At 46.9% G+C, this 14,229-nt stretch overlaps 1 protein-coding gene across 1 annotated transcript in view; it reads left to right on the top strand.

Moving 5' to 3' along the window:
* LOC120946693 (alpha-2-macroglobulin-like) overlaps positions 1–14,229 on the top strand; it is a 154,345-nt gene that overhangs the window by 118,600 nt on the left and 21,516 nt on the right. Inside the window, exons 26-27 of the mRNA XM_040361321.1 lie at positions 640–721; positions 7,336–7,492. Of these exons, the coding sequence (XP_040217255.1) occupies positions 640–721; positions 7,336–7,492 (239 nt within the window). The remainder of the gene's footprint in view (positions 1–639; positions 722–7,335; positions 7,493–14,229) is intronic.

Below are 14,229 nucleotides of genomic sequence, written 5' to 3' on the forward strand. Positions count from 1 at the left end.
TGTCTGGAGCTCTGTGGGTGGAGTCATGATGTCAGTAGACTCCCCGCCCACCTTTAGACTCCCCTTGTCAACATGCATTTTCTCCTGTGTATTCCTTACACTAAATTCTGCTATGATCACTAACATCCAGTCAAAATCCAGAAAAGTAACCACATGACTTCAGAAAAGGAGTGTGGGGTGGGAATTAAAAAAAATGCCTGTCTCCAGGCTAGTGCATGAGATATGTAAATAACCTGTCACTCACAGCAAGGGGGAGGAACAGAAAAGGGTTTTCTCCTGTTTGTCCGTTTTATTTCACTGAAAAAAAGAAAAGAGGATTGCTCAGAGCTGGATTAACTCTTTGTGGCAAGACTGGGTACAGATGATAGGAAATCTTTTACTCTACATTGTGATAGCAAGAAAAAAAGAAAAGAAAAAATGTTGGGTTTACATCCAATTTAAGGCCTGGTTAGTAGCTCAGGACTTGACATTTTGAGCCCGGACTTATAACAAATTTGGAATCTATAAATACATCAAATCTACAGACCCTTGATATCTGAGCACTTATTACTTGCTTATTGCTGGTTATGAAGATTACATATTGCAGAAGTTTCTTGTAAAATGTTTTAAACATTTACAATTTGTATGTGTTTTGTTTAGGATATCAGCGACAGTTGACATACAAGCGTGATGACGGCTCCTACAGTGCCTTTGGAAAGAGTGACCCAGAGGGTAACACATGGTGAGTGCCATGATTTACAATGATTGGACAGACAATAAGCTCATAAAATCGATCCAATAACCCTAACTGAGCAATGTTTAATTTGCATAAGAACTATAGGCCAGATTCACAAAAGAGATACAACGGCGTATCTCCTGATACACCGTCGTATCTCTGAGATACAATTGTCGTATCTATGCGCCTGATTCATAGAATCAGGTTACGCATAGATAGCCCTAAGATCCGACAGGTGTAACTGTGTTACACCGTCGGATCTTAGGCTGCAATTCTAGGCCGGCCGCTAGGTGGCGATTCCATTGCGGTCGGCGTAAAATATGCAAATGACTAGTTACGGCGATTCACGAACGTCCGCTTTGCCCGTCGATCTAAATTTACATAGTTTCCGTAGAGATGCGTCGCGTAAAACTAAGCATGCCCTCTAGGTGGTCTAACCAATGTTAAGTATGGCCGTCGTTCCCGCGTCAAATTTTTAAATTTCACGTCGTTTGCGTAAGTCGTCCGTGAATGGCGCTGGACGCCATTTACGTTAACGTCGAAACCAATGACGTCCTTGCGACGTCATTTAGCGCAATGCATGTCGGGAAATTTTAGGGACAGCGCATGCGCAGTACGTTCGGCGCGGGAACGCGCCTAATTTAAATGGTCCCCGCCCCATTTAAATTAGGCGAGCTTGCGCCGGGCGGATTTACGCTACGCCGCCGCAAGTTTACAGGTAAGTGCTTTGTGAATCAAGCACTTACGCTGTAAACTTGCGGCGGTGTAACATAAATGGGATACGTTGCAGCGCCGCAGCGTAACGCAATTCTCTGTGAATCTGGCCCTATGTATGAAAAACAATTGACATTTTTTTAACTGTCGTCGTTTTGGGCTCTTCGTTAAAAAATAGCATATTTCTTAAAATCTACAAATAGTTTTCTCAATCTGCTCCCATGGTCCCGTTCTCAGGGTTCATATCTGCCTTTTCAAATGCAAAGCAGACATCTACAGTATGCCCCCTCCTAACCAGAGTTACCATCATGACTTAGCATAAGGCATAGAGGCTAGCCCACATTTTGATACCAGTCTAATGCCGTGTACACGCGGTTGGAATTTCCGACAACAGATGTTCGATGTGAGCTTGTTGTGTAGGCTCCATTGGACATTTGCTGTCGGAATTTCCGACAACAAATATTCGAGAGCTGGTTCTCAATTTTTCCGACAACAAAAGTTCTTGTCGGAAATTCCGATCGTGTGTAGCCAATTCCGGCTCACAAAAATCCACACATGCTCGGAATCAAGCAGAAGAACCGTCGTACATGTTGTACGTCACCGCGTTCTTGACGCTCGGAATTCCAAACAACATTTGTGTGACCTTGTCTATGCAAGACTAGTTTGAGGCAACATTCCATCGGAAAAAAATCCACGGTTTTGTTGTCGGAATGTCCGATCGCGTGTACGCGACATTAGGGTCCACCAGCTGGGAGCTGATGTTTCAAGATGTGCAATATGTAAGTTAGCTAACCTCTGCCCCAGTCAACTGTTAAAGGGGTTAGTTGGAAGCTCAACTCATTTACTATCAAATTTGAAGTGTAACTCTTGAGTTTCCACTTGTAGAAACATGTACAGTAAAACATAAGGGCCTGGATTCACATACCTCGGCGCATTGTTATGCCGGCGTAGCGTATCGAATATACACTACGCCGACGTAGCGCAGAAGGGCGAGCACAGTATTCACAAAGCACTTGCTCCCAACGTTGCGCCGGCATAACGTAAATTCCTAGGCGTAAGCCGGCCTAATTCTAAGTAGGTGGAAGTGGGCGTGATCCATTTAAATGAACCGTGACCCCATGCAAATGATGGACGCTTCCCAATGCGCATGCTCAGAATCACGTCGGAAATACTCCATAAGATATGTCGAATCGCTGCCTACGACGTGAATGTAACCTACGCCCAGCCCTATTCACGTAGTACTACTTAAACTACGTAAAATACGATGGCTGTTCCGTTGTCCATACCTTTGCATGGGATACGCCTCCTATAGGTGGAATAACTTTACGCCGGACGCCCTCCCCTCACTCCCACACACCTCTTTGGGACAATCCCCTCCTACCTGAGCTTGCCTCTATCCCTGACCGCGGCCTGTGGATCAGCAGGGGAGTCATTTACCTGTCACAGGTGGTGGCTCGGGGTTCAGTCAAGTCGTTTCAATCCCTTAAGACTAAATTTACACTGCCCAATCATATGTTTTTTCGATTCCTTCAACTTCGACACGCACTCAATACACAGTTTGAAGGCCCCATACCGGCCCTTGGGATTCCCCTCCCTGTGGATATAGTATCGGGGTCGGACGGCCAAAAATTAATCTCCCAACTATATGCATATCTCCTTCAGCCGGCTGCGGCTGCTACGGCCCACCGCCTGAAGGCATGCTGGGAACCCGACCTAGGCACGCTGACCGACGAGAACTGGGGTGAGGCCCTTACTAACTGCAGGACAGTCTCTCCCAAGCTCTCTGACCGCCTCACTCACCTATTCATTCTCCACAGATCATACCTGACCCCACACCGCCTTTCCAAGTTCCGACGAGACCATGACCCTAAATGCCCCAGCTGCGGCCACCCTGACGCGTCCTTCTTCCATCTACTCTGGACCTGTCCGCCCGTACAGGGATACTGGACCCAGGTGGTCCGGTTCCTCCACGACCGCATGGGCTCCCCCGTATCGCTCTGCCCACGTCAATGTGTGCTGGGGCTCCTCTCGCTCCCCGAAAGTCGAAAATACCTTAATACATTTTTGCAGGAAACATTATTCCTCGCCAGGATGCAGATCGCTAGGAGATGGATGAGAGGGGCACCACCCACCCTGCAACAGTGGATTAGGGCTGTCAACACTACCCTCCCCTACAAAAAAGTAATGTACTCCCGTAGGGGATGCCCAAAGAAGTATAACAAAATTTGGGACAAGTGGCTGGAAGAACCCTCCACTTGGTCCTCTGGGAACTAGACGCTACCCCTACTCACTATCTGTCCTCTCCCCCCCTCTCCTCCCTAACCCCCCAGCCCTCTTGATCCCCTTCAAAATGCAATGACTTCCCTTTGTCTGTGCGCCTGGCGCTACCGCGCTCTGGCCGTGTTGTGTCTTCTCCTCCTGTTTGAAACCATCTATTTCCCATATCCCCCTATCTCAATGTGTATCAACTATGCATGTCCTTATGAATGTCGAATGGATAATATCTGCACCTGTAGTGCATGTTGCACTTCTGACCCGATTGTTTACCTACTTTTATTTTATGCTCAATAAAAGTCGTTTTGATTAAAAAAAAAAAAAAAAAACTTTACGCCGGACGTACGCCTTACGTAAACGGCGTATATTACTGCGAAGGGCGCAAGTACGTTCGTGAATCGGCGTATGTCAGTCATTTGCATATTCTACGCGTAAATCAATGGGAGCGCCCCTTGCGGCCAGCGTAAATATGCGCCCAGGATGCGACGGCGTAGGACACTTACATCGGTCGGAGGAAGACAAATTTTAGGCGTATCTTGCATTAAGTATCCGGCGCATAGATACGACGACGCATCTGTGCACTTACGCGGCATATTTAGAGATATGTCGGCGTAGTGCTACGTGAATCCGGGCCAAGATACTCAATATTGTGTATCCTTTTTCCTTTCCATTGTTGGGTTCACTTTTAGGTAAAAAGAGGAACACAATCATTACTTTGGAATATCAAAAAAATGGGTCTCGTTTGGTGGGTAGTAGTTGCCACCAAGCACTGCAGTTTAATTCCTGCAGTCTAGCCTCTTGCCTACTGACTATGGGCCCTCTCTTTTAAAGGAACACTACTCTTTGTTGGGTGTATGCTGGGGAGACCCTTGGAGTAATGTTACTTTGGATTCAAGTCCATGTCTCCCCAAGACACGTAGACTTTGGGACTCTAGGCCCAGGGTCCCTGTGTAGGTCCTAGTTGCCCATTACCAATAAGGACTGCTCCACACAGCCAGACTCATAGCAGATGTTAATTTCATCAGCTCAATCACCTGTCTTCCACAAATTGTTATTTGTGCTAATTAGTTGACCTTTTGTCTGCTAGCAAACTATTGAGTGGGTGTGTTTACACAAACAGGGGTCTCCTGCTATTGTCTGTTTATTAAGGTGTTATGTGTTTTCTGTTAAGTATTGTAACGGAACGTCCCACACTCCGCTTGAGTGCTTCTGTCATGTACCGCTTCCTATCAGTCTGGATATAGATATCAGATATTCCAGCTGCTCACAAGCACACAACGAGACGAGACTTGTTTGTGTGCTGAACATGGAGTGTTTATTAGAACCAAGAATACAACCTTATATACAGTTAGAGGAGGTAACCAGAACATAAATTAACATGAGCTAATTAACTAATCATTTACCCAGACTAGGTGACTCCGAGATATGACATTTCAAGGTAGACATCTTGTCTCTTCGCTCACCTGCTATACAATACACATTATCATAAGTGTAAACACAGGACATTTTCACACAATAACAGGGTCAATTAGCACAGAGAACAAACAGATGGCTGGAGGTGAGGACATTAGCATCTAACAGTATGTGTCCCAACATTATACATGAGTCACTTTTACAATTAACCCCTTGAGTTCAGAATCAACAAGCAGTAAATAGTTATTTACAGATATCCTGGAATATATTGTGCATAATAATTACATAATAATCCCATCTCAGGTAGTCTAAGATATCATTTCTCAGTCATCCTATGCCCCTAGTGGACATATGATGATTTTAGACATAAGAGGGTCCGTGGATGTCCCGGGTGAGTCTGTCACAAGTATGTCTGTCCCATTGTTAATTGTTGGGTCACCAATTGTCTAGTTAATCACAACGTTGTCTGGGTGGGCAATGAGTCACCTAGGCTGGTTAAATGATTAGTTAATTATCTCATGTTAATAATGTTTTTGGTTACAGTTTGTATCATTTGGGTATTATGATCAGGAGAGGATGTCCTCCTGTGGGATATAAACGTATGTGTTTGAGTTTCAAAAACAGTTTCAGTTTTGCAGCCAAATGAGTCCTGCCTAGTTCTTGGTTGCAATAGGCGGCTATAATATCTGATATCTATGTTCAGACTGGAGAAAGCAGTATACTGACGGAAGCACTCAAGTGGAGTGTGGGAAGCAGCTCAACCGTGTGATTTTACTGCTCTTCGACTGCATGTGTAAAGACTGCATGTCCGCTCACCCAACAAAATAAATTCAAAATACTAACAACTACTTCACAGAGCCATCCACAACTCTGCCCCCAGCTATATCACTGGCCTAGTCTCAAAATACTAACCGAATCATTCTCCTTAATCCTCCCAAGACCTCCTGCTCTCTAGCTCCCTTATCACCTCCTCGCCTCCAGGATTTTTCCAGAGCCTTTCCAAGCCTATGGAACTCCTTACCCCCATCTGTCCGATTATCTCCTACTCTATTAGCTTTTAGACGATCCCTGAAAACCCTTCAGAGATGCCTATCCTACCCACACCTAACAACTGTATTTTACATTTTCTCCATTAGATCATCCCCCACAGTTATTACCCTTTTGTTTTACTTGACCCTTCCTTCTAGACTGTAAGCTCTAACGAGCAGGGCCCTCTGATCCCTAACTGTACTGTTTGCCCCCATGTTGTAAAGCGCTGCACAAACTGTTTAGCGCTATATAACCCCTGTATAATAAACAAAGTAATAATAAAGAACCCTAAAGGCAATTCCAGAGGTATCATCTCAATATCAGGATGTAAAGCCAATAACCACAGTGGCTGTCTAATCTCCTCAGTCAGTTCAATGCTTGTAACAGAAAAATAACTATGCTAAGTAGAGAGATGACAGTAATAAATCTTTTACAGCAGAGCTTCTGCTGATGGTTGCTGCAATACTTCCCCACATGCAGGGGTGGACTGGCCATTGGGACTACAGGGAGTTTCCCGGTGGGCCGATGGCTCAGTGGGCCGGCTTCAGTGACAGCGGACTGCCGCCCCCCCTCCGCTCCTCTGTCTCTCCCTCCCCGCAGCGCTCACCTGGGGGGAACAAAGAAGAAGGGGGAGGACCAGAGAAGCAGGGGAGACGACAGAGGAGCATGGGGGGAGGGGACAGACAGCTGACTCAACAGCTATGGCCTGGGAGATCTCACTTCTGCCTAATCTTGTCCCGTAAGGGGGGCACCGAACTGATTCTTTGCCCCGGGTGAAATAATGTCTAGCTTCCCCACTGGTACTGCCTATAAGAGTACCAGTACCAGCCGTTCTACTTTAATAAAGTAGAACGGCTAGTGGCTAGTGAAGAGGGAGAGGGGGCTTGGGTGGCCGGGGGGGTGCGGGAGTTGTCCGGCCACCATGGGACAGACCTGTCAAAGTGGGCCAGTCTGGATGAAGTCCAGGGCCAAATTTCTGTCCCAGTCCAACCCTGCCCACATGTAGTCTACACTTGGCCATGGATGATCATTGGCTCTGGTTCTACTGCCGATGCCGAGGCATCCTATGAACCTCAGTCACCAGTTGTTTCTCAGTTTTACCCAAGTGTATTTTAGGAAGTATATTGTGATAATTGGCTCAGGTTTTTAATAAAAGGTCTACTAAATACATTTGTTTCTCTATCCTACAGGCTATCTGCATTTGTAGTGAAGTCCTTTAGCAAAGGGCGGCCCTACATATTTATAGATGACAGTCATCTAAACCAATCGTTTACCTGGCTTCAGAAAATTCGTAAAGATACTGGCTGCTTCCGCAATGTAGGAAGACTACTGAATACTGCTATGCAGGTGATTTTATTATCATTCTTACAAAATGACTAATGCAAATTGTGATACAATGTTTATCGTTACGTTGGTTATATTATAAAGACATAGGGCCAAATTCACAGACAAATACGTTGCGCAGCGGCGGCGTAACGTATCCCATTTACGTTACACCGCCGCAGGTTTACAGCGTAAGTGCCTGATTCACAAAGCACTTACCTGTAAACTTGCGGCGGCGTAGCGTAAATCCGCTCGGCGCAAGCCCGCCTAATTCAAATGGGGCGGGCACCATTTAAATTAGGCGTGTTCCCGCGCCAAGCGTACTGCGCATGCTCCGTCCGTAAAATTACCCGACGTGCATTGCGCTAAATGACGTCGCAAGGAGGTCATTAGTTTTGACGTTAACGTAAATGGCGTCCAGCGCCATTCACGGACGACTTACGCAAACGACGTGAAATTTAAAATTTCAACGCGGAAACGACGGCCATACTTAACATGGGTTACACCACCTAGAGGGCATGCTTAGTTTTACGCGACGCATCTCTACGGAAACTATGTAAATTTAGATCGACGGGCAAAGCGGACGTTCGTGAATCGCCGTAACTAGTCATTTGCATATTTTACGCCGACCGCAATGGAATCGCCACCTAGCGGCCGGCCTAGAATTGCAGCCTAAGATCCGACGGTGTAACACACTTACACCTGTCGGATCTTAGGGCTATCTATGCGTAACCTGATTCTATGAATCAGCCGCATAGATACGACGGGCGGATGACAGCGATACGCCGTTGTATCTCTTTTGTGAATCTGGCCCCTAGTACCCTCTATGTCCAGATACTTGAATGTCTAGATTTTGATGTTTTGTTAGCTTGAATCATACGTTTTTTTTTTTCTGCAATTACATTCCTTGTCATCAGTTTCGGAAATACGGAAAGGTTTCTTCACAGTAATGCCCCGTACACACGGTCGGTTTGTCTGATGAAAACAGACCGTTTTCATCAGACAAACCGATCGTGTGTGGGCCCCATCGGTTTTGTCCCATCGGTGAAAATAAATAGAACCTGTTTTAAATTTTTCGTATGGTTAAAAAACAGATGGAAAAAAACGATCATGTGTGGGGAAATCCATCGGTCAAAAATCCAAAAAAAGTGTGTACGTGGCATTAGAGCTGTGAAAATGTGGAACAGACTCCCTCCAGAGGTGGTTCTGGCCAGCTCAGTAGATTGCTTTAAGAAAGGTCAGGATTCTTTCCTAAATGTACATAAAATAACTGGGTACTGACATTTATAGGTAGAGTTGATCCAAGGAAAATCTGATTGCCTCTCGACGATCAGGAAGGATTTTTTTCCCCCGCTGTAGCAAATTGGATCTCATGCTCTGCTGGGGTTTTTTCTCCTTCCTCTGGATCAACTGTGGGTATAGATATGGATATATGGGATTGTACGATATTTTTTATTTTGTTTATTTTTTTATGGTTGAACTAGATGGACTTGTGTCTTTTTTCAACCTGACTAACTATGGGCCAGATTCACAGACGAGATACGCGGGAGTATCTACTGATACTCCGGCTTATTTTCAAATTTGCCGCGTCGTATCTTAATTTGTGATTCACAAACAAGATACGACGGCTTTTGGCTAAGATCCAACAGGCTTACGGCTTCGTACGCCTTCGGATCTTAGGCTGCAATACTTCGGCTGCCGCTGGGTGGAGTTTGCGTCGTTTTCCTGCGTCGGGTATGCAAATGAGCTTTTACGGTGATCCACAAAGGTTTTCGCGTTCGTTACGTCGTCGCTAGTAATTTTTTCCCGTCGCAAAGTTAAGCCTGTTTTTACATGGCATAACTTTAGACGAGCCATGTTAAAGTATGGCCGTCGTTCCCGCGTCGAATTGAATTTTTTTTTTTTTGCGTAAGACGTCCGGGAATATGAAAGTACGTTACGCACGTCGCCGTTCAAAAAAATGACGTCACTTTGCGCAAAGCACGGCGGGAATTTCAAAACGGAGCATGTGCAGTACGTCAGGGAGCGCGCCTAATTTAAATGGTACACGCCCCATTTGAATTAGGCGGGCTTGCACCGGATGCCTTTTCGTTACACCGCCGTAAGTTTACAGGCAAGTGCTTTGTGAATCAAGCACTTACGCTGAAAACTTGCGGCGGTGTAACGTAAACGGGATACGTTACGCAGCGGCGCAGGTACCTGAATCTGGCCCTATGTTTCCATATATTCTATCCTTATCAGCAGTTCTTGTGTAAGAAAACTTCTTTCCTGACGCATTCATGGCAGCACACACTGGGTTGTGACTCCGCCCCCACAACCTGACAGGATTGGTTAGCTATAAATTTGAAGAGGAGACGCCCCGCACCATTCTCTTTTTTTATCCTCACCTGACAGATTGGACGAACAAGCTAGAAGCATGCCTCTTACCGCAGATCGCCCCAGCAGGTTCAGCCTCTCCTGTTTGGAAGTCCCTCCTGTACAGTCTCTAAATGAGCTTTATGGTGGGAACCCCGTTCTGGTGGTCTCAGGGGCTCTGGAATTATACTGGCATCTGTAGTAAGCTTTAAAGAAGCTTCAAATCTCGCAGTGGCCCCCACTTTCGCTCTGTCTTTCCTTCCAGTGCAGTGTGTGCTTCCACAAAGGTATTTGTATCATTACATTTGCCACCTAAGGTTAGTCCGTTTTGTACCTTTGCCTGCCTGTTGTTTTTTTCTCAGCTCTGATGAGCCCTGTGGTTCCTCTGACACCCCATACTCTCGGGGTCACCGCCGCGTACCCCTCAGCGCTCTGCGCATGCACGCAGCTCAGTGATGATGCCGCCGGTCTCCTCTGCCCTCTTCCAAATGGCGGCGCCGTTTAAAAAAAAAGGAAACAGTCCTATCGCTCTGTAGTTCTGGCTGCAGTCCTGCTGCTCTGCTCTACTCAGAGTGAAGATTGCACCAGGTGTGTGCAGGCTCATCCCAGTTCAGCCTGGGCCAATTGATTACACAAAAAAAAAAAAAAAAAAGACATAGGAACAAATAGGTTAGAAGATATAATACATTTATATATCAATTTATAACATATTATAGGAGAAAGTATATCCATAATTAAACAATTAATATAATTCAAAAAATAAAAAATAAAATAAGGATAGATATATGTATATAAAATTATTATATTTAATAAATAGAAATGTTGGGGGGGACATATTGTAATGTTTTCCCTTCTCTCTTTTTTCCCACCTTTCCGGGCTGTCTCCCTGCTATCCTCATGGGGGCCACTGCCCTCGCAGACCACCATCAGTTGACCAGGTATAGAGGCCGTCCAGAAGGTGGTAAGTAGAGAAGAGACAAAAAAGAGAGCTTGGCCACTGACGCTACAGTTTTGGTAGCCCTATTGGGTCAAAAGACGCAAGTTTGCGGCACAGAGGGAGATTCTAGCCATGCTTCCGGCAGAAGGCGCAAGAAGTCACTCAAGGTTACCCTCTTGCTTTCTTCAATCAAGGCATAGCCGCTCGCGTCACAGCCACTCCTGTCATAGTCGGTCCCACCGCAGACGATTACCTTCAACCCAGATGGAGCTATCTTACCCGCACCACAGCAAATGTTTGCCAAATATGCGGGGCGCCAGCCTTGCCAGGGGAATTGGCCTGCCGCTCGTGCTTCATTGAAGTAACCAAGGATTCGGAGGCCAGAGTATATACTGAGCTCCTAGGAGAATCGCACAGGGATCAATTGTGGGCTATCCTTCCCCAAGCACATCGCCCAGCACCCGGCCGTTACGCCAGGCTGCAAAAACCCTCTCTAAGAATGAGGAGTGTGAGCAGGCGTCGGACTGTCTCTTCTTTTAGTTGAACCATTTGCCCATTCAGTCGAGGAAGCGATTGGCTGGGAAGGGGTTATGGCAGAACCTCTGAAGGTTCAGAAATATTTCCTGGTGCTGAAAAGGGGGTCCTGAATCATTTCCCTTCATCCTGGAGCTGAAAAACCTCATAAAGGATGAGTGGGGGAGATTGCATAAGCGGCCCAGTATGAGCAACAAGTTTGCAGATTGTACCCCTTGTGGGAGTCTAGGATCAATTCTTTGATCAATGCAACTACGGTCGATTCATCTTTAATGCGACTCGCTAGAGACGTTTCTCTACCGATTGAAGATGCAGTTACCATCCGGGACGTTCTTGATCGTGAAATCAATATAGAACTGAAGAAAGCCTGCTCCACGACAGGAGACGCTAGTAGGCCGGCTATCACCACGGCGGCAGTAGCTAAAACTATCGCTGCATGGGCGGCTAACGTTGAGAATTCCATTCTAGAAGGAGCCGACCAGGGGAAGATATTCTCCTCCCTGCAGGGAAATTAAGTTGGCTTACGGCTCCTGAGGGGGCGACTTCATGACTGGGAAGAGCCTTATGGCTGAGACCCTGGATAGCGGAGGCAGCATCAAAATCAACTGGTGCAAAACTCCATATGGCGGCTCAAGTGTATTTGGCACAAAGATGGACTTGGCCATCTCCAAGGTTACCGGGGGGAAATCCGGGCTGATTCCCTCCGATAGGAGACCAGAGCCCCAGAAGGGCCCCGCTTACAGATGCGATCTTCCTGTCAAGTACAGGGATGCTAGATCCTACCGTCCCGGCAGGGAATTTAGGAGGGACTGGAAGACTCGACCCTCCTTCATGTATTTACAGTAAGCCAAGGCTATCACAGCCGGGGAACAGCAGAAGTCCTTTTTGAGGGTCCGTCTGCCCACCCAGCTCAGGTGGGCACCAGACTCAAGAGATTCGCTCGGATATGGGCAACTCGTATAACAGATTCATGGACACTATCCTCTATCAAGACTGGTCACAATTGGAAATTCATGGGCACATTGCCAGGGAACACATTCCAGCCTACCAAGTACCTCCGCACCAGAAAGGGAGGGGGTTTTATTCCCCTTTATTTCTGGTACAAAAAAAAAAACAGGGGATCTACGTCCAGTCCTGGACCTAAAGAGGTTCAACAGACGATCAAAATAGAGGCCCTTAGATTGGAAAAGCCTTCAGTCCATTTTGTTGACAGTGGACGTGGGAGACTGGATGCTATCTCCTAGATTTTTCGGACGTTTACCTTCACGTCCCGATCATCCCGCCTTCCAGAGGTCCCTTCGGTTCTCAATCTATCAATCTCATTTCCAATTTTGGTGCCCCTCATTCGGCATCGCCTCAGCACCCAGAGCATTCAGCAAGTCAGGGTGTTCCTAGGGGCAGAATAATATACCAGGTTGTATCGGGTGCAACTCCCTCAAGAGAGGCTGAAGCCCTTACTCCAGAAGGTACAGAATCTGCTATCATCCAGACGTCTACTGTCAGAGCCTGCCTCAGTACCCGGGGGTCCATGTCAGCATCCATACCTTTGATACAGTGGCCCCTGTGACACATGCAAGTCTTACAGAACTCCTTTCTCAGGCAGTGGAATGGAACGTCAATACTCCAAACCATTCACATCCCGAACTGGGTAAAGCAATTAGTATGGTGGTGGACACACCCGTCCAACCTCAGGGAGTCCATTCCAATAGTTCCCCCAAGTCCAGAAGTAGTAACATTGGATGCCAGCCAGGGGGGATGGGGTCCACACTATCTAGACCAAGTAGCCCAAGGACAGTGGCACTTTCAGGCTCAGGGCATAGTGTCAAATATTTTAGAGCTCAGAGCAGCCTTTCAGGCTCTCCTGGCCGTTGCGCCTCTTCTAGAGGGGAAGAGTGTCCTGATCAGGATGGACAACAAGTAGCGGTGTCATGTATCCAGATACAGGGGGGCATCAGGAGTCGCACGCTTCAAGAGGAAGTTTGCCCATATTGGAAAGGGCACAAGTGCACCTGTTAGATCTATGGGCAGTATACGTCCCGGCAACACAGAATTCGTTGGCCAACTACCTAAGCCGAGAGACACTTTCAAACAACGAATGGTCCCTGAACCAACAGGTATTCTCCATTCTTACGAAAACTTGTGGAATACCAGAAGTCGACCTAGCGGCCACGCCAAAGAACTCCAAGTGTCAGAGGTTCCTGTCCAGAGCCCACTTTCCATCAGCCGAAGGGACAAACTGCCTAGTTCTTCCATGGAGCTTCGAGCTGGGGTACATTTTTTCTTCCAACTTCTCGGATTACAAGATTCCTGTCCCGACTTCGGAGGTCCTCAGCCACGGTTATTGTACTAATACCGTTCCGACCGAGGAGGCCATGGTTTACGACCCTGCTACAACTAGGTACGCGGCCTCCAATACATATTCCAGTAACCTGGGATCTCATACATCAGAGGCAATTCTTCCATCCAGCCCAGAGAAGCTGCATTTGCCAGCTTGGAAGTTGAGAGGGCTAGGTTAGGGGAACTAGGATACTCTCAGGAGGTAATATCAACCTTATCACAAGCTCTAAGGAGCTCCACTGATGTCACCTATACTAGGATCTGGGAGAGGTTCGTGTCGTCGCAGCAAAGAGATTGGAATCCCATCTCAAATTCTTGAATTTCTTCAGTCAGGGCTTAACAAGGGCCCGGGCCCGGGTACCTTGAAGGTGCAAGTATCCGCCCTTTCAGCCATGACGGGTACTAGATGGGCTCTTCATCATCCGGTCACTCTGTTCCTCAGGGCCTGCGTAAGATCAGACCACCTAGGAGGCCAGCCTTTCCAACAGGGGATCTCTGTGTAGTACTCGAGGCCCTGTCCAATCCACCCTTTTCTCCATTCAACTTAGTCTCACCGTGGAACCTAGCTCTGAAGATGGCTTCCCATATTGCTATCACC

Source organism: Rana temporaria, chromosome 8 (assembly GCF_905171775.1).
Source record: "Rana temporaria chromosome 8, aRanTem1.1, whole genome shotgun sequence".
Lineage (NCBI taxonomy): Eukaryota > Metazoa > Chordata > Amphibia > Anura > Ranidae > Rana > Rana temporaria.